Below are 21514 nucleotides of genomic sequence, written 5' to 3' on the forward strand. Positions count from 1 at the left end.
AGGCCAGGGAAAGCAGAGCCATGAATCCAGGCAGCCCTCTCCTTCCCTCTGAACACTCCCTAGTCTTGCATTTTTGAGCCAGTAGACACTGACTGTTGAGATTACAAAGCTTGGAAGCCAAACTAAAGCAGCTTTTTAAGAGGGTGTGCGTACGGGTACTGATGGGGCTGCAGAGTTGAGATCAGACTTCCTTACCGAGGTCAGAAGGATTTAGGAGACATGGGCTTTTAAGGAGATCCCTGAATTGCATGATCACTCAACCAACAGAATGGCTGCAGCATGGTGCACAGAGATAATCCTTGAACGAGGTCTTTGCCGAAGAGATGCTTCCGGGACCCTCAGGTTCAAACGAGGTAAGGAACTAGTTACATCATTTACTCATTTTTTTGAACTACAAACGCTTAAGATGAATGCCAAGGGGAGGAAGAGGCCAGCTCTTTCAGAGGGATCTAATGTACGAGACACGGATGAAGAGAAATGGGCAGGAATTTGTGCAGTGGAGGGTCTTAGGCATGGAGGAGGGTCTTTAATTGTGAGTCTATCTAAGGACAACTTAGATAACTTTCCATTGTAAAATTCATATTTCACTTCAAAATTTCAATCAAAGTTGTTATCTGGGATTTGAAACCTGAACTAGGAGAACTAGCTCTTTCTACCCAAGTGTCTCATCTGTATTAGATGCAACAGTAAGTGGTAATCTACTTAACTTCCTTTATCCTCACCTTCATTATCTGCAAAGGAAGTGATGACATCTACCTCACAGGACTTTCATAAGAATTAAGTAAGATAGCAAACTTAAAAGCACATGGTAGATATTTAATAAATATCTAGGATAAGTAAAAATAATAACATAACATAAAAATAAAGTACAGGTGTTGACGATGTTTACAGATAGCAATCAAACAGGGTCAATATCTTAAGCAGAATTAAGGATCTCAACAAGGTAAAGGGTCTTTAACATTTCAAACTGCTTTCAGAAGTGTAATGATGTTTGAACTTACTGCAAAAACTTAAGGTGGACTGATGGATGGACAGAGGAACAGATGGATGGACATACACATGCTAAAGCAAGTATAGTAAAATGTTAATGGCAGAATCCAGGTGATGGTTCTGAGTATTCACTATAAAATTCTTCCATCTTTTCTGTATGTCTGAAGATTGTAATAAAATGTTGGGGAAAATGGCTTTCACAGCCTCTTCCTTGGTCTTTGACTTGGGAGCAACTTGAGATAAAGGACACTCTTGGCTTCCACTCTGTCTCATCACCAAGGACATTGTCTTCTACATAGTAGTTACCAGACAAAAAGTGTGTTTCACCAATTAAATGAATATGTCCCTACAACAACAGAACAGTTATTCTCATTTTGGAGAGAGAAAAAAAAAAAAAAAGTAAAACCAAGCTATATGTTTAGAGAAATGAGGTTGACTTCTCTTTCCAGAAGAAGCCCATCTATCATCTTTCCTAACTTCTGGCCTGCCTCCTCCCTTGCCTCAATCAACTATCTACCCTGAGCTTCCAGATTTCCAAAGTGACAGTTTACCTCAATGAGGCTGATGGTGCTCATGAGTTCCTCTATCAGGACACACATCAAATGCATTGTCTTTTTTTGTGTCTTTTCTAAAGACAGTATTTCCCTTCAACAGGTGCATTTTAGCCACTATGACAAAAGAGGGTTTTTTTTCAGTTTTTGTTTTATATCAAATCATCCCATGTGGGCATAAAAGCAGCCAAACTTAGCAATCTTGGTCTTGCCTCTCTGATTACACTGGCAACACCTAGATGTAGCAGACACCCCTGCACAGTGGTCAGGAAGACTGGCAGAAAAGCTAGGCACATGGGCCTCACTGCTCCAGCCCTAAGTCTGGCTCTGACCAGGAAACATGAGTTCATTTAGCAAGTATTTATAGAGTATGATCTCCATGCCAAGCATTGTTTTAGGTTCTAGGGATACAACAGCCAAGTATGGATAGAAAGATCTGGTCCCTGCTCTTAGCCAAGCTAAAAATCCATCAACCCAAACGAGAAGGAACATGGTAGAGCACGAAAAAAACAAGACACAATTTAGAGCCATGTGAACCTTCACTAAAGATGCAATCCTAATCGCTGTGGACAATCATTTCATTTCTTTGAGGCTTGTGTACTCATCTGTAAGATGGGGCAAATAGTAATATTTATCCCACAAGTCCATACCATAGATCAAATAAAGAAAATATACATTGGGGAACCTGGATGGTTCAGTCGGTTGAGCGTCCAGCGCTGGCTCAGGTCAAGATCTCACAGTTCGCATCAGGCTTGCTGCTATCAGTGCAGAACCCGCTTCGGATCCTCTGTACTGCCCCTCTCTGCCCCTCCTCTGCTCACTCTCTCTTGTTCTCCCAAAAATAAATAAACATTTGAAAAAGAAAAAAAAATTTCTTTTAAAAAGAAGAAAAGAAAATATACATTAGTCTGCCTTAAGCCATAAAGTAAAATACAAAATTTGGTATAATAATAGCTGACATTGGGGTGACTTTGGCTCAAGTCATGATCTTGCCATTCCTGAGTTCGAGCTCCGCGTTGGGCTCTGTGCTGACAGCTCAGAGCCTGAGCCTGTATCAGATTCTGTGTTTCCCTCTCTCTCTCTGCCCCTGCGCTGCTCGTGCGCTCTCTCAAAAATAAACATTGAAAAAAAATGTTTAAGTAATAATAGCTGACATCTATTAAATGTTACTAGTTATCAGACCAAGCCCTTTTTTTGTTGTTATTGTTGGTCTGCTTTTTAGAATTACTTTGTTGGACTATAAAACAATACAATACATATTTGGCATAAGTCAAAAATGCAAATGCCAGGATGATAAAGAAAGGATTCGCTGTCCAGGTAAATAAAATGAAGGCAGGGCACCAGCCTTAACACTCCATTTTTATTTAGTTCCAAGCCTAGTTGATGGGCAGACCACCCTGGAGAGAAAATCCACAAAAGAGGCCCTAACAACAGCTGACAACACTGTCCACACTGCTCAAAGGCTGGAAAGAATCTGGTCTGAATGTAACAGGGCCCCAGTATAAACACTCATAAGAGAGGCTGTTTGATTCAGTACATAGGTGTTGGATTCTCTTGCAGGGTAAAGGAAGCAACTTCAAGGGTTATGCACTCAAGACACAAAGACACAGGAGAGAGGCCTGGAGGAGTCACTGCCTCAATGTGAGGCCTTCACTTCACACACAAAACAAGCTATGACTCAAAGTAACACGACTGCAGCCAAGGGGTGGTTCTGGGGTGGAAAGGAGTGGTAATACTCCAAACTTCCTTTTCCACAATGGGGAAGAGAAAATGAACTTACGTTTGGTCTGCAGTAGATCTTTACTTGGGAATGGAACAGATGGTCAGATGTAAACAACAATCAAAAATGGCACGATAAACAATTTGGTACATTCGTTCACCATCCCTCTGTTAAAATATTTCCTGAGTGATCAGTGTTCGATGCTAAGCAGTGCCCTAGGCATTAGGGACACGGAGATAAATGAGACGTAATATGGTGTAATAAATTCCAGGGCATTTTTAAGGGGAGGATGCCATGGGGGACAAAGGGCAGGACCCTAATCAACACTCGATGGAGAAAGCCAAGGAAGGCTTCCTGGAGTCTTGAAGAATTCGTGTAAGTTTTTCCAAGTGAAGGAAGAAACAGTAAGTTTGCCAGGCAAAGGAAAACCCTGAGCAAAGACTCAGAGGTGTGTGAATATGGGTACAGCATCCCTAGAGCCACTGACCAAGAAGTTTGCCATCTGGAAAATCTTTCCACTTCTCTAAGCATTTTGTTATGGGAAAAGTAATGATGGATTCCTTGAACAAATTCCCACAGCCTGGGTCTCAAATCCAAACGCCTAGAGGGTAGTGCTGGAAAAGGAAATGAGCAAAAGCAAGCTGGGTGGGGATGGCTGTGAAATGAAGGACACTTGCCCCTTCTGAAGGGGGCAGCCCATACTCAGCACTGGCCAATTCTTTCCACATGGGAATGCGGGCCCAGGACTGCCAAATCCTTTTGTTATTTCTTCTAAAGAAGCAGAAAATCTGGATTTTTATGTGAAATTTCTTAGTTTTTAAATGTTGAAAACCAATTCCAAAAAAAAAAAAAGAGAGAGAGTTTTTTTTTCAAGCATAGGGTAGGTCAAACAAAACCCATCTGGGGACCAGATTCAGCCTGTGGGCCGCCAGCCTGCAGCCCCTGGCATGTTGCGGGAAACGAGCGGTCTCAGAACAGGCAGTGAAGGCAGGCTGGAGCTGGAGGCAGGCCGGATTTGGTGAGAATCCTGGCTCTACCATTTATTTGCTGTGTAGCTTTGGGGAAGCCACATAAGCCCTCTGGGTCTTGTTTTCCTCATCTGTATATTGGGATAATAATACTGTGTCAGTGTTTTTAAGGAAAACAAGCCTAAGAAGAAAAAAAATGCCATGCTAAATAATGAAGCAGTATAAACCAGAAAGGTTAGCCAGGTCTAGAAGATTATTTTTTTAATGAAAAGCTACTAATAAGTAATAAAAGCATGAGCACTGTGCTATCACAGTAGCAAACTCTTCCAACCATAGATGGTGACCCATTATTAGTGGTTTTTGCATACATAGCCAGGTTTTTGTTTTTTGTTTTTTGGTTTTTTTTACTGATCATTTCTTAAAACAAATACATTCATAAGACCACACATTCAGTCTTGTATTTTTTTTCCTTTTAACATTATAATGTCAAGTGTGTTATTGTTAGACAAATATTTATTACCTACTCTGTACTATGCCGGAGTGATTTTTTAAGTCATAAAACAGATGTCATACCTATGCTTCAAATCCATCAAACATTTCCCCCTGCTATTAGAATAAAATCCAAATTCCTGCCCATGGCCTCAAGGCCATGCAGGAGCTGGCCCCTACCCACTGTCCACTAGTCTCTGCCTGGCTCACACCCTCGCAGCCCCGCTGACCTCCTCTGCTAATCTCACAGGTAACTTTCCTCCCCTCATGAACCTGCTGCCCTCTCTTCCTGAAAACCTCATCATTCAGGTCAAACAATACCTCCCAAGAGAGAACACACCAGCCATGCCAAATCTGCTTATCTGTGTTTTTCCTTCACAGCGTTTACCAGAAAATATAATCACTTTATGGATATATCCTTGTCTATTTTCTGCTTCTCTATGCTAGAATCTAAATTCTCAGAAGCCTACTCAGGGCTCTCACCTGTTTTGTTCACTTTGGAATATCCAGTGCCCAACACAGTGCCGATCACATGGGAGACTATAAACAGTATTGGTTAAAGGAAAAAAAAATAAAAATAAAAAAAGAACCCACCAGCCATTGTTCCTGGCCTCGGGCCCTCCTGAAGTTATCACTTACAAATTCTTCCCTGAACTAATTTATCCAACCCTGCAAGGCCAACACTGGAAGAGGAAAGCAGTAGGGAGAAATGGTGATAAGCCTATATTCTACATGTGAAATGCCAAGATTCCGATCCTAGCTATTTATTAGCTGAGTCACCTTGGGCAAGCTGCATAACATCTCTGAGCCCATTTTATCATCTGTAAGAGAGGATACTTACTTCATTCAGTCGAGGTGAGGATTAGCGGAGTTTAACACGGATAAAATGCTTGCAAAAGTGCTAGATGTAAAATGAGCACGACATACACTTTGGCTACTCTTTTCACCTGTTGCCTTATTCTGTTCCTATTGCTTAGATGAGTTTGTATCTTTCTTCTCCAATCACGCTGCGATTTTTTTGAAGGCAAAGACCACTTCTGGATTCTCACAGTGAATGACAGAGGCCCCACAGGATGGGGATGGGGGCAGACCAGTGATATGGCTCCCGACGCAGGTTTGCTCACATGGTAGGAGACTCTGAGTAAGCCATTTGACGTTTCTGAGCCTAAGTTCCCTCATCCATAAAAAAAGATCGTATCTACCCCACAAGACGGGTGTGAAGATTAAATAAAATAATCTTTGTGAAATAAAATAATGCTGATGGTGGAGGCAATGGTGAATTTTAGGGGAAATAGTAGATGGCATTAGGTAAATCTGCTTCAAGTTCAAAGCTGGCTGCCTTCTGGTATAGGTATTACACATAGGATGTGGATGATTCACATAAATGAATGCCTCTGAAAATATGTTTTGTATGATGGTACTGGATTTTGTCTATGATGGTCTCTGACAAACTCATGGTGGTTTTTAGATGTTTTCCTTAGTTATTAGTCAAACAGGAAAAATACCACTCATTACAGCCAGCTACGCGAAATGAGATATTCTAGTGTTTAAAATTCTCTCAGTTGGTGATAGGATATTACTGACATGCCCATCAGTTGACACAAACATTTTTAAATACAGTGGAAATGAAGATTCAACTACTATCTGAATATACGCTTGCAGAAAATGCTTTACAAATATCTGACTAAATTACAATAGTTCCACCAGGCTGATATTACTATCCTTTTACAGCTAAACACTGAGACTCAGAGAAGGTGATTTACCTTTCTAAGGTCCCCAAACTGGTAAAGGGCAGAGAAAGACTTAAATGAAAGTATGCCCGACTTCAAAGCCTGTACCTTTGTTATAGAACTGTGTTTTAGCTGCCAAATTTCCTCAGTATCTTGTATTAGGTCCATTGCTAAGGTCTGATGAATGTAGGTGAACAGTAAAAGATCCATACATGCAACTTCAAGCCAGAATAACTAACAGAAAAAGACCATAGTACCTACCATAATTGCCATTAAAAAAAGAAATGGTGTATTTCAAAGAAAGGAACTTGAACATTATCTTTCACAAAGTTTCAAGACAAGAAGAAATCTACAATAAGACAACAAATGTTATTACATTGTCAAGAAGAATGGAAGAACAAAGCCAGACAAGGCACTAAAACAGCTGAGGCAAGCCTCTTATGTCACAGAAGGGACTAGAACCAGGCTTTCCTGACCTCCAACAGTTTTTTGGGTTTTTTTTTTTTGGTTTGTTTTTTTGTTTTTTGTATTTTTTTCCCAATAGTTCCTCCTGTAAAGAACTCCACTGATTTCTTCCACAGCTAGCACGAAGTTCTCAAACCACCTCTCTGGGCATGCCAACTCCCAGCTTGCTCCAAGAAATCTGTATACACAGGAAAAGGCACATTAGAAGCACAGAATCATTTCTTCAGTTTCCCAGTACATTATCAGGGGAACAGAAGCAGAGAGGCACGGACTGTGGAGATGGGAGGGGCAGATGTATTTTCTAAACCCGTCAATAAAACCCTCTGACATTCCAGCCCAGTTGGTTCCAGTTGGAATGAACAATGAAAATCTCAAACTAAAATGATTAGCTTTCTGCTCTGCTGACAATGGCAAAAAGAGAAAACGAGTTAAAAGTCGGGTTGGAATATCTCCATGCAACCCCTACAAGCCAGTTAATTATCTTCCATTAACACTGAGCTGTCAGAATCTGCATCAGCCGTTAACTCTCTTGACCTCCCTCAGTCTGCACCTTGTTACCCTACAATGTTTCATGTTTATAAAGATAGGAGACTCCAGCTGTTCCAGCCTGACAGAACTTAATTTACATTTGGCCTTCATTAAGATGAGAGTCAGAATCATTGAGACCAAATGGAAAAGCCAGACTGCTGGGGGTTATGAAAAATTCAAATGGCATTTTTCCTTTTATCTGACAATTCTTATTAAGGAGACATGCGTCAACCTGAAACACACAAACCTTAAATGTAAAGGACATGATTAAAATTCCTTATGGCAGAACCAGGACCCAAGTGACTTTGCCCAAGAGCTGCGGTGGTCCTAGTATATCACTTGTGTCTTCTGGGAAGTCTGAACTCCAGATTCTGTCCGACTCTCTCTGACATCCGATTCCAGGCTAAGGGCAAGGAGCCCGTGAATGACAGCAGTACTGAGGTGAGCAGTCAGCTCCGACTCTGCCATCTAGCTCACTCCTCACGGCCGATCAGCCCCGATGTCCTGCTGAAATGAGCCCCTAAAAATCCTGGAACCTATCTCCTCTCCACCCCACAGTGCCTACTTCACACCTCATGACTTCTCACCTGGAGAACTGCAACACCCCCCTTAGTGAGCCACCCAAATTATTCAACAACTGTTTACTAACTACCAACTATACACCAGACATTTGACCAGGAGTAGAGAAACAGCCAGGAACAGAACGGACAGGCTCTCCCTCCCCAGATGGATGACAATGGTTGGAAGACCCAAGCACCATGCAAATCATCATACAAAATGATACATCGTGACAATTTATGAAAACATACAATGAAGTAAGAGACTGTGACAAGAGACCTCTGATTTATTTGAGGGTCAGGGAAGGCTTTTCTGAAGACATGACAATAAAGCTAAGACCTAAATGATGAGTTAGGATCAGTGTTGAGCACAGGAAAGAATACTCAGGGGCAGAAAGCACAGTATCACGACATCATCAAGACCAGGGGTCAGCAAACTTTTCTCTAATGGTCCACAGAGTAAATATTTTCAGCCTTGCAGGCACACAGTCTATGTCTCAACTCCTCAACTCTGTCACTGTGATGCAACAGCAGCCACAGACAATACATAAATGAGGGTGGCTGTGTTTCAATAAAACTTTTAGGGCCATGAAAGTGTGAATTTTACATAATTTGCACAAGTCACAAAATATTATTCTTCTCTTGATCCTTTTTCAACCGTTTGAAGTCAAACCCATTCTTTGCTCTCAAAACATCCAAAATAAGCAGCACAACAGATGTGGCCTATGGCCTGGAGTTTGCCAACCTCTTTGAGGTGGCAAAGAACAGAGTGTGTCTGAGATGCCCTGACTGCATTCCTGGGGACAGAGTGAGCAAGACGAGGAGGGATACACCTAAGCAGAGAGGGTAAGGTGAAAATGACGTCACACACCATCTTCTGGGCCATGTTACAAATCTGGGGATTTATCTTAAGAGCAAAGTAAAGCCAACAAAGCACTGTGATCAAGAAAGTATGAAGACTAGTTCCTAATCCCACACACACATTTTCTCACCCCTAATCCAGTCTCTTCATCCCTGCCAAAGGGATCTCAGACATTCCCTCCCCCTTGCTTAAGAACCACTGACCACCAAATAAGCCCTGAACAAACCAAGCCCAGGCTACCCACCAGCCCTCATTTCCTACTACACTCAGGAAAGTATCCCGGGCTCTTGTCCCAGGACTTACATACCTTACCAAAAATGAACCATAGTCTTGCTCTAGAATTTCCTCCCCATCTTCTCCTACAGGCTAAACCTCCACTTATATCTTGAGACTCATCTTAGAGAACTCCTCCTGGAAGCAAATTGTTTTCCCCGAAAGCACTTTGTATATTCCTTTACCAAGGTGATTAGCACGTCCTCTGACAGCTCTGGTTCCATGCCCCCTCCTTTGCTTCCCCACCACTGCCCCAGGGGACTCTGTGCCCCTCAAGGGTCAGCCCCATTCTCTCTGTGCTTGCGTCCCCAGTGCCTGTGACATTACTGGTTCACAGGAGAACCTCGGTTAATATGTGGCAAATTAAAGAGTGAATAAAGAGTAAACACATGACAGCACAGTGAGCTTAGCAGAGTCTTACGCTCTGACTCTGACTCTGTGAAAGCACTCTAACCTCTCTGTGCCTCCATCTCCCATAGCCCCATTCAAAAGAACACATTGTCTCCTGATTCTCCATAAATGGGTGTTCTTCGGAATACAAGGGCAGTTTCTAGAATCAGAAGTGATTTTATAAGTCTGCGGGCCAGCAATGCTTTACAGAGGGATTTCAGTGCTGCAACACATGATGGGCGGAGCTGGGATCTGGAGCCCAGGAGACGTGGGTTTAAATTCTGGCTCTACCATCTGTTTAGGACAATCATATAACTCTGTCAGCCTCAGTTTCCCATGCTGTCCATCAGGCAGAGCTTGTTAAGATTAAATCAATTAAGGTCTACAGAACACAAAGCAGAGAGTGGGGCAGTGCAAAGTAGTTGTATCTTCCAATTGTATTTCAGGATACATTTACATCAGGTTTGCAAACTGGTCCAGACCAACTCTCTCACTTTATAGACAGAAAAAGTGAGGCCTAGGGCACCTGGGTGGCTCAGCCGGTTAAGCATCCGACTTCGGCTCAGGTCATGATCTCACGGTCCATGAGTTCGAGCCCCACATAGGGCTCTCTTGCTGTCAGTGTGGAGCCTGCTTCAGATCCTGTGTCTCCCACTCTCAATGCATCTCCCCAGCTCTCTCTCTCTCTCAAAAATAAACTTAAAAAAAAAAAAAAAAAGCGAGGCCTGGGATGCGAACTGATTTGCTCAAAGTTACACAAGGTGATGGTCAGTGGAGTCAAAAACTCCTGGCTTCTACAATGCAGTGTGTTTTCAAACTCTTAGTAAATACAGAAGCCGTTTTTGCAAATTAAAGGTTACAAAACAACTCCATATACTAAACAGATAACAAGCCAAACCCGCCTTGATTACGGATTCCCTCTTTGCTTCTCTCTCTTCTGCCCACTGTGGCAATCCAAGGACACATTCTCAGCACCCTTACATTCCCCTCAAGCCCCATTTACATTTTGAGTCATCAAAGACTGAGACCACCTGAAACCCCAGAGCCAGTATATGAATCACACCAGGTCTTACCCATTAGACAGATACTCTCCTCACCAGACTACCTAGGGACCTTCAAGTCCGAGGTTCCCAAAGGACTTGAACTGTCTCCCACATCCCTCTCTACCGGGAACCATTAAGCTGACATCACCATTCTCCACACTTCATAAAGGATCTGAACATCTGGAAACAGGAACCACCTGCAAGTGCTCTGTCCAGAGATCACGGTATCACACAAGGACATGGAAACTCAGGTTCAGGTGACATGAGAAAGGAGTATCCTAACATGCCACCAAGGCCAGATTAATCCTCAGATAAAAGTGCATAGAGAAAGAAGATTCTGGTCAGAAGATCTGGACTTCAATCCCAGCTCTGCCACTTTCTATCTGGAACGGGAATCAGCAGCCTTCCTGAACTCTGGGAGAATCCTGGATATTAAGAGAACTGATTTTGGGGTCAGCTTCCACCCCGGCTCTGCCACATACTTAGGTCACTTTGGAGGGAGTTGGTTCATCTCTATTAGCTTTAGTTTTCTTGTTTACAGACAACCTTCGCCCCCCCACCCCACCCAAAAAAGAGACAACCTCTACTTTCATAAGGTTGCTGCTGGGATTCAAAGAGACAATCTGCCAAACGCTTATTACCATGCCTACATAAGGTTAGCACCTAAAAACAGGAATGATTTAGCTATAATTGAATCAACAAATTGGGATCAACCTCCCTCAGAGAGCTGCTGGGAAAAACCAAATGTAACACACTTCAGCATGGTGCCTGGTACAGGCAGATCCACGATAAGTGAAATCCTTGGCCGTAATTAGTGTCCTCTCTCCACCCTATGTGCTCACCTCTTTCAGCCACAGAAGCTTCGGGGCTTGCATTTCCACTGACATCACACCCCCAACACACTGCAGGACGCCGTGCTTGGTTTCGTTGATCCTGTGGACCTGACTGACCGCCCGGTGGTCCAGCCACATGATGATGTTTCGGTGGGAATCCCCTAGCAGAAACAAGGGAGATGAGGGCACACGCACATACTTAGCCTTCTAATTCAACGAGGCACTTCCACAGTCCCAAGGGCACAAAGCTGCACAAGTACGACAATTTCCTACGTAGATGGCAGCAAAGTGAACGGGCCACCACCATCACGAATTAGTACACTCCACCCTAAACTTGGATGTCCCTTCCAGTGAGGTGTCCTTTACAATGCAGCCCCCGGGGTTAAATGTCTACACTAGCAGTCAAGATCTACCAATTAATTAGATTCTCACTGATTCGCTCCCAACTTCTTCCCCACCTTTCCTATTCCTACCCCTTCTGTTCCAGAAAAAGTTCCCTGGGTTTAACCTTAGGAAAAGAGCTATGAAGTAAGCCTAAAACAATACTTGGCTTTTTAAGATCTGTCTCCGTTAAAAATGGACAAGCACTTCAATGGAATAATACATCCAGCATAACAAACAGACCACATCCATACAATGGCTTTTATCTGCTTATATTCCCACTTCTCCTAGTCACTTTAATGAAAATTAATTAAGTTAGGTGTTTACTTCCTCTCAGATGCTTTGGTGGAGTGGGAAACACTGGAATTTTTTTCAGTTTGGGGATCAGGCAGACCTATTGGGGAATGCTCACTAGTTCAGTTACAGGCATAGATACATTGAAAAAGTCATTAAAGTTTTCTTAGCCTAAGTATCATCATCTATAAAACAGGGATAACCACACTTAATAGCATATAAGGGTTAACCGGGATTTTTCATTCACTGAACAAGATACCACGCATAAAGGCAAGTACCTATCACGTAGTAGGCTCTAAAGAGAAAAAGAAATAAGAAACAGAATTTAAAGCCAGTTAGAAAAACAGCATAGGCATGCCCCTCACATCTGACCTCTACCAGCCTGCAGCGCACACAGGAGCTAACTGCCCCTTTCTCCCTTCCACGGCCTCCGTTAATTCATCGGGTACTAACGGGCAAGCCAATATTCTTTTTACAGTCTTCCACTGCCTCAGATGGCAAGATGCAGAGATCAGCAATGAACAAACTGGGAGATAGTAAAAGGGAAAGATAAAGGGGAGCCCAACAGTAACCGAACCAGGCACTTCACACATTCTTTAACGGGAGAACTGCAGCAATGATGTATCTTTGCTAACAGCAAATATTTATAAAGCTCTGTGTGTGTGTGTTTGTGTGTGTGTCCCCCAAGCCCTGTGCTAAACATGTTATACACATCATCTCATTTAATCCTCATAACAACTCTCTGATCCAGGTCATTTTCCATGACACGCTGACTCCGAGATTTACGACCTGCCTACTATCTCACAGCTTGGAAAAGCATATAGCATGCTTTGAAATGGATCTGTGCAGGGAACGGATAAATAAATTCGTGAAACAAATTTAAACTCAAGCTATGCCTATCAACATGAATAACGATACCAGCTGGGATATTTTTAAACACCATATATACTGCTTGTTGCTGAGGGCATACACGTATGTGGTGAAAACACAGAAACAATGTGTTTGGGAACGTCAACAGCAGCGTGGTCACCTGCCATGCAGAGGGGAAAGGCGTGGGCTGAAGATTCAAGGAGTTCCTCCTTTAAGAAAAAGTCTAGCAGAGGCTCCTGGGTGGCTCAGTCAGTTAAGTGTCCGACTTCGCTCAGGTCATGATCCCAAGGTTCATGGGTTCAAGCCCTGCGTCAGGCTCTGGGCTCACAGCTCAGAGCCTGGATCCTGCTTCAGATTCTGTGTCTCCCTCACCCTCTGCCTCTCCACCCCCCCCCACCCTCTCTCTCTTTCAAAATAGAAAAAAAGTCTGTGGCAGACATGGCAAATTTCCATCGGCTTATCCTCAGTAGTGGGGACAGAGAAGGCTGCGAATTTTATTTTCCTTACTTTGCTGTATCTCTGAAGAAAAATCTTTAAAACTGAAAGAAAAAATGCCCACCTAGGAAAATATCTAAATCAGGTCATCATCACCATGATGAGGCAAGGATTCAGTCTCTGCTTTGCCTGCCTGGAGAAGGTTCAGGTCCCACAAAAGCTCCTCAAACAACAGTAATACTTTGAAATTAAGAGAAAGTACATGAGACCTTCCAGAGCTACATCTAAGAGGTGTTTTTAAATAGGTGAGTGATTATACTGTATAACATCACTACCTAAAGCTTCGGTTCTCAACCCTCATTGCACATTAGAACCACCTGGGACAGCTTTAAAACCAATGATGTCCAGGGGGTGCCTGGGTGGCTCAGTCAGTTAAGCATCCGACTCTCGGTTTCAGCTCGGGTCATGCATGATCTCATGGTCTCGTGGGTTCAAGCCCCATGTCGGGCTCTATCCACACTGACGTTGAGGAGCCTGCTTGGGATTCTCTGTCTCCCTCTCTCTGCCCCTCCCCCATTTGCACTCTCTCTCAAAATAAATGAATAAACTTCAGAAAAAAATACTGATGTCCAAGTCCCATCCCAGAACCATCAAAGAGTCAGAATGTGCGTGTGCAGGCACACACGCACGCATGCATGTGGGGGGGGGGGGTTGTAAAACGGGGACAATGTGAGCACTGCTTTTTAAATACTGTATAAATGTATCCGCTGCTAAACTTTCAAGTGGAATGACAGACCCATCAGTTACTACTGCCTCTAAAGGAAGAGGCTCTTACAACACAGAACGACACCCTCAAATTGTGAGAATCAATTAGATTATATATAGACGATGATTATTAATTAATAAGTTGCATTGTGGACACCAAAGAAGAAGTTCATCTTGTCAGTTCTTCTAGAAAATCACAATGGGGGCACCTGGGTGGCTCAGTAAGTTAACCTGTTTCAGCTCAGGTTCGTGGATCAAGCCCGCGTCGGGCTCCATGCTGACAGTGCGGAGGCTGCTTAGGATTCTCTCTTTCCCTCTCTCTCTCTCTGCCCCTGCCCTGCTTGCGCACACGCTCTCTCTCTCTCTCTCTCTCTCTCTCAAAATAAATAAATATTTTTAAAAGTCACAAATCAATGATTCCACTGACAGCTCTTTTAACCTTTCACTGAGCATCTACACACACCGGGCACAGTGGTAGGTGCTGGGATACTGAGAACATGCCGCAGTCCTGCCTGCCGGGAGCAGGTGGCCGGATTGAGGAAAAAAAAAGAAAGAAAAGAGTATCCAGCGTTGACAGCCCGAACACAGTGGGGCGGAGAGCCCAGAGGAGCAGCAGCACAGAGAGGGCGGTGGAGGGCCGAGCCCAAGGCCACACCGGGAGCTGCCAAGAGGCAGGAAAGCTTTCACATAGTTCTGAAAAGGGCTGGCCGCCAGTTAGCCAGGTGAAGAGAGGGGGAGCGAGGAGGCCTACACAATAGAGTCAGCACGTGAAACAAAGCACAGACCTAACCATGTGTCATGTTTGGAGAGAACTGGGAGCGATTGCTAGGGCAGAATTTGGGTTATACAGTCAGTTTACCGACAGGGAGATCACTCATTCATGTGTTCATCCACTCAATATTCTGAACACCTCACAGGAGGTGTGCCAAGCACACTCGAGGGAAATTACTATGAAATAGCAAAAACATCTAAATATTAGGCTTCTCTTGCAGAGTAGCCTAAGTGGTAACTCCCTCCCCGATCCTGAATTTTCACCTGCACTTCTTCTTGCTCCCAAGAGCTCCTGTGGCTGCGATGACCCAACCAGAGTTGTGCTCTGAGTTAGGGGGAGCCTGCAAAGTAGGGAGCACACAGCAGTGGTAGCACAGTCCAACTGGGGGGCTGTCTGACCTTTGAAGGAAAGAAGATCGGGGCGCCTGGGTGGCTCAGTTGGTTAAGCATCCAACTTTGGCTCAGGTCATGGTCTCAGTTTGTGAGTTCGAGCCCCGCATCAGGCTCTGTGCTGACAGCTCAGAGCCTGGAGCCTGCTTCAGATTCTAGCTCTCCTTCTCTCTCTGCCCCTCCCCTGCTCATACTGTCTCTCTGTCTCAAAAAATAAATAAACATTTAAAAAAAAACAAAAAAAAAGGAAAGAAGATCAAGCAAGAAAAGGCTAAAATGAGAATATCTTATCATGTAGTAATGAGTAGTGTTCTTAAACTATTGTACTTAATTTACTTAGGCTTTTGTTGTTGTTGTCGTTGTTGTTGTTACCATCTTTAGATTTTTGCCAGTTTTGTGGATTTGGCTTTAATGGTGATGGTTCATTTCCTGACCCCACTGTCTGCTCCCCACAATCACTCCAGTCAGCCAATCAAGAGTTGGTCACTGCCATGTAGGCCTAAGAAGTCTTTAAAACAACCTGTGAATCACCTTTAAAATTCAAATGTAATTTTCTAGGACAGGATAATCCATTTCAGATAAAATCTAACCTTAAGAGAACCTGTTGAAAGACAAGAAACTGGTGAGGGGTACCGGCAGCTGGACACATTTGATGAACAGGTACATTTTAACCTTTTTGGTGAAATAAAATTATTTCAACACTTATCATTAGGGCTGCAAGCTAGCTACCCTTTTAACAGAAGGTCTGTTAACAGGAGACAATTCCACCTACAATAAGAAAAAAGATGGCACCCGGAGAGGGTACATATGTAAGCAGGTTTAACAAGGAACTCTCTTCTTCCACAACAAGTGCTCTTATTCCTAGTATTTCAGCTTCCATTCAGCTGCACCAGTGATTCTCCACATATCAGAGCATGGAGGAAACTTTAAAAACATTGATGCCCTTGCCTCACCACAAGCCCACTGAATACAAATCTTGAGGGTGAGGCTCACAAATGGGAAATTTTGAAAGATCCCGGGTTGATTGTAATATATGGCCTGAATTAAAAACCATATATGTTAGCAGACCAGAGGTATAGCGTCCTTGAAACCTAGGGCTGTTAACAGCTCAAGTCCCACCCCAAATGTGAACTCATCCAACAGTATCCCTGAGAGACTATCACTTCATCGCTACTTAAGCCAATCAAGGAAGTGCTGACAGCCTCCCAAAGTGGCCAGCTCCATGGCTGCCCATATCTCATAAATGGAGTTCTTGCTGCTGCTGAACTGAGGTCTGTTAGTCCAGCCCCATTCCTTTGGTTTGTGCTTTCTAAACTGGCCCGGACTGAGGCTGTCCCGCACTCTTGGGCCAGAACGATGCCAGGTGAGCCAGTGATCAGCCGCTGAGATCAAGGAACATTCATATTCATCTCTGATACCACAACACTTAATAAGACAGGGGTTGGTATGTGGGAGGTGCTAATAAAGGTGACCAAAAGGGAGGAAAGTGTGTGTGTGTGTGTGTGTGTGTGTGTGTGTGTGTGTGTAAAGATGGGCATCATTACCACTGTGCTCTAACAATTCATCCGCTTGCAAACTTTTTCCAGCACATGGAATTTATGAAAGTTACTGTTCTATGCATGAGGTCCATAAAAGTGAGTGTGGCACAGTCTGTTTTTAGGAATTCATAATCGGATGGAACAAATATTTCTGAGTGTTCAGTATCAGGCTCTCCATCCTCACAGCAAAGCTATGGCTCATTCTTCCAATTTTTTCACAAAATACAGAGGCAAAGTGACTCGCTCGAGGTATCATGGCCTAGCATCGGGTGAGCTATGATCTGGGGCCTTCCTGACTCCAATTCCAGGGTGTCCCAGTGTGCCCTAGTGTCCACGGCCATCTGCTAAGAAAGGCACTGCTACTACGGCAGTGTCCGCTGCTGAAGGTTCTCAGACACAATCTTTCCCAAAACACATCTGCAATCGCTGCCTTGGCAACAACCAACCGATGATGCCTAGAACCACACTCCTTAGATGGAACACGCAATTTCTAGTTCTCCGTGGCCTCCACCACTCCCAAATGTCTTCTGCTCATTCAAGATTAAATATCAGTTGCAATTCATCTCCACAGATGTGTTATAGGTTGTTCTCAAACCTGGCCCACTTTACTCATTGTCATTACCTGCCTACCATAGACTTGGGTTGCAACCTGAATGGTAGCGCTACTGGCTAAATTCTCCCAAGAGGGGTGGATCTCGACCCATGAAAAATTTCCAATGGTGGACCCAAGTGGAACATACAATTGAAACAGCTCACCACTGTACTCACAAGTCTCTGCTAAGACAGCACCATTAAGTAGGAATGCCTTTGGTCTGAGTACTGAAAATAGAGAAGCCAGTCTGTTTCCTGCTTGTGTGTGACGTGTGGTCCTGTCTGCCCAATTCTACTTCCTTTAAATGGATTTGGCTCACCTTCTCAAATGAAGGCGCCACAGGGGCCTCATACACAAAGCAACTGCAGGCATGGACACTCCCTTCCCAGAAAACACCCAGACCACTCGCCTGTTTCAAGGGCTGCTCACTCAGAGCTAATGATCCCATGTTCTTCCTTCAGTGAGCTCCCCACTGTGGCTCTTTCGCATTAGTGAACCAAGTCTCTCCCTAAACCGGCCCCTATGTCACCACTCCTACCAACTGTTCTCGAAGCTCGTAACCTCCGGGACATGATTCTGGCCTCGGTGTGCCACCTCTAAACCTCATCCTTGGCAATAAGAGACACCTGACTTCATGTTCCACCTGGGGCCCAACCAGTCTCCCACCACCAGGGAAAGAGAGGGAGATGGTCCTACCTTCATGGTTTACTGGCAAAGGACGAAACTGCTTATCCAGAACAACCAGAGAACATGTAGCATCAAACCCAAGCCCTCGGATTCGGTTTACATCGATCCCTTGTACAACTTTCTGTTTTAAAACAAATAAACAGAAACATAAATTACAAGGCAGGCTTTTAAAAGACTGAAAACAGTTATGACTAAAACAAATATGACTAAACAGAAAAAATATTTACAACAGAAAATAGATAAAAGTTCAATATAATTAAAATAACAGAAGATCCCGTAAGTTAATAAGACAAAGACAACCAATCTAATTGGAAGTAAAGCAAAGGACATGGCAAGTCACTTCATAAAATAAAAAGAAATAGTCAAAGAGCATATAAAAAGATTCCCAACTCCATTTAAATAAATAAATTAATGCAAATAAAAACACACTAATCTTTGCTTTTCACACTGGCAATCATGTATAAGACTAACAGTAGACAGTAATGGCAACTAGGGAGAAGTAGACCTTCTATTACATTATTCTAACAGTGTAATAATTTAGTACAAATTTGAGAATTTCACCGTATTTATTAAAATTAAAAACATGAAGGGTGTCTGGGTGGCTCAGTAGGTTAAGCTTCCAACTTCAGCTCAGCTCACAATCCCACAGTTCATGGATTCAAGCCCCATGTTGGGCTCTGTACTGACAGCTCGAAGCCTGGAGCGTGCTTCAGATTCTGTGTCTCCCTCTTTCTCTGCCCCTCCCCTGCTCGCGCGCTCGCTCTCTCACTTGCTCTCTCTCTCCCAAAAAATAAATAAACATTAAAAAAAAAAAAAAGCATAACTTTTGACCCAGCCAACCCACTTCTAGGAACTTACTTTAGTGAATTATTAGCATAAGTAAAGTTATATGTGGATGAAAGTTAACTGTAGCACTGCTTAAGAATATATCTAAAATTTAAAGAAACTATTTCCCATTAAATTATGGTACATTTGCAAAATGGAATATTTTACACCCATTAAAAAGAGGTAGAGAAGTAACTTCTGAGTGTGGTACTTTGTAGAGGTTGGCAAAACCTCTTTGCAAAATAAAAGTATCAAGCTGGACAAAATCATCAAAAACAACCGTTTGGGGGCTATGAAACTTGAATAAAGCAACATTTATTTATTCCTGAAAAATCAAAGCATTTAATTTTTGAGGATTTGTTCTTGAAAAATCAAAATTATACTTAAAACATTCCCACAAATACAAAATAAAACAAAACAAGAAACTTTAGAACCAAAATGGCTCCACTGGGAAATTCTGTTAAACATTCAAGGAAGAAACAATACCATTCTTATACAAACTTGTTTAGGATATAATGAAGGAGGGAATATTTTTAAACAAATTCTACATGGCCAGAATTATTCTCATACTAAAGCCATAAAAAGACATCAAAAGAACAAAACACCACAGACTAGTATCTGCCATGAAAATAAGTGTAAAAATCCTTAACAAAATACTAACTACAAAGCAAGCATTATAAACTATGATCATCTGGAGCTATCCCAGGAACGAAATGGTAATTTAATATCCATAAATCAATTAATGTAGTACATATATTACTAGAATAAAGCACAAATACCAAATGATCATCTTAACAGAAGAGAAGAGAGAAAAACAAAACAATCCATAAACCCAGAGGCAAGTGAACTTCTACAGCCAGATAAAGAGCATCTACAAAAACCTATAGTTAACATTTTACTTCATGATAAAATGAAATGATTCCCTCCTATTATGAACAAAGAAAAATGTCCCTTGCACCACTTCTATTCACCCTGTAACTAGTGGTTCCAGCCAATGCAATAAGGCAAGAAAGAAATTTAAAGCACACAGATTGAAAGAAAGAAGTTAAAGTATCTTTTTTTTGCAGAAAACATCATCTCATATGCAGAAAATTCTAAGGGATCTACCAAAAGAAAAAAAAAAGCTACTAGAATAATAAGCAAGTTTAGTAAGATCAAAGGATATAAGGTTAACATATTAAAATCAATTGTATTTCTGTATACTAGCAAATAACATATCAAAATTGAAATTAAGGAAATAATTCCATTCCGAATAACATTAAAAAAAACACTCAGGAATGAATTTATCAAAAGAAATTCAAAATCTATTCCCTGATAACTACTAAACATTGCTATCAAAAAAACTACAAATTAGAGAAATATGCCATATTCATGAAATGAAAAATTCAACATTGTGAAAATGGCAATGTCCTCAAAATTAATCTACAGATTCTATAGAACCTCAATAAAAATTTCAGGTTTTTGTTTTGGGGTTTTTTTTTGTTGTTGTTGTTTACAAATTGACAAGCTGCTCTTAACATTTATGTAGAAATATAAGAAATATAGAAGAGCCTAAGCATTTTTTAAAAGAACAAGTGGCGCCTGGGTGGCTCAGTTGATTAAGCCTCCGATTTTGGCTCAGGTCATGATCTCACAGTTTGTGGGTTCGAGCCCCGTGCCACACTCTGTACTTACAGCTCAGAGCCTAGAGCCTGCTTCAGACTCTGTGTCTCCTCTCTCTCTCTCTCTGCCCTTCACCTGCCCATGATGTCTGTCTCTCTCAAAAATCAATAAACATTAAAAAAAAACTTCAAAAAACTTTAAAAGAACAAAATTGGACAGAACTTAAGCTTCCTGACTTCAACTTACTACAAACTATCATTACTAAATCAGTGTGGCACTGGCATGGGTTAAATTTATAGATATAATGGAAGAGAAGAGAAATAGAAGAAATAAGCCCAAACATTTATGGTCAATTAGTTTTATAAAGGTACCAAGACAATTAATTCAATGAGGAAAGGACAGTCTGTTTGACAATGGGGCAAGAACAACTAAATGTCCACATACAAGAAAAAAAACAAACTTCTAGACTTGCACCTCATATGCACAAAAAAATTAATTCAAAATGTGTCATGTTCCCAAATATAAGAATGAAAACTATAAAACTTGTAGAGGAAAATCTTTGTGACATGACTTAGACAAAGAATTTTTAAAAGCAAGACTCCTAGGGGTGCCTGGTTGGCTCAGTCAGTTGAGTGTCCAACTTCGGCTCAGGTCACGATCTCGCGGCTCGTGAGTTCGAACCCCACGTCAGGCTCTGTACTGAAAGCTTGGAGCCTGAAGCCTGCTTCGGATTCTGTATCTCCCTCTCTCTCTGCCCCTAACCCACTCGCATTCTGTCTCTGTCTCTCTCAAAAATGAATACACAATAAAAAAAAAATTGAAAATGCAAGACTCCTAAAGAAAAAAAATGGATAAATGTGACTTCATCAAAATTTTTAAATTTTGTTCTTCAAATAAAACCATAAGAAAATGAAAAGATAAGCTACAGATTAAATACTTACAATTCATATATCTGATAATAGACC

At 42.2% G+C, this 21514-nt stretch overlaps 1 protein-coding gene across 13 annotated transcripts in view; it reads right to left on the reverse strand.

Moving 5' to 3' along the window:
• FGGY (FGGY carbohydrate kinase domain containing) overlaps nt 1–21514 on the reverse strand; it is a 416420-nt gene that overhangs the window by 361279 nt on the left and 33627 nt on the right. For 10 of the 13 annotated variants that reach the window (XM_053894721.1, XM_053894705.1, XM_053894704.1 and 7 more), the window contains 2 exons: nt 18132–18243; nt 11409–11560 (listed from right to left, as the gene is read on the reverse strand). The exons of 1 other annotated variant lie outside the window; for it this stretch is intronic. In XM_053894721.1, the coding sequence (XP_053750696.1) occupies nt 11409–11537 (129 nt within the window). In that variant the 5' untranslated portion in view covers nt 11538–11560; nt 18132–18243. The remainder of the gene's footprint in view (nt 1–11408; nt 11561–18131; nt 18244–21514) is intronic. 2 more of the 13 variants (XM_053894730.1, XM_053894714.1) reach the window with 1 other exon arrangement.

This window comes from Panthera pardus, unplaced genomic scaffold, assembly GCF_024362965.1.
Source record: "Panthera pardus isolate Hobbes unplaced genomic scaffold, ASM2436296v1 HiC_scaffold_11, whole genome shotgun sequence".
In the NCBI taxonomy this organism is placed as follows: Eukaryota; Metazoa; Chordata; class Mammalia; order Carnivora; family Felidae; genus Panthera; species Panthera pardus.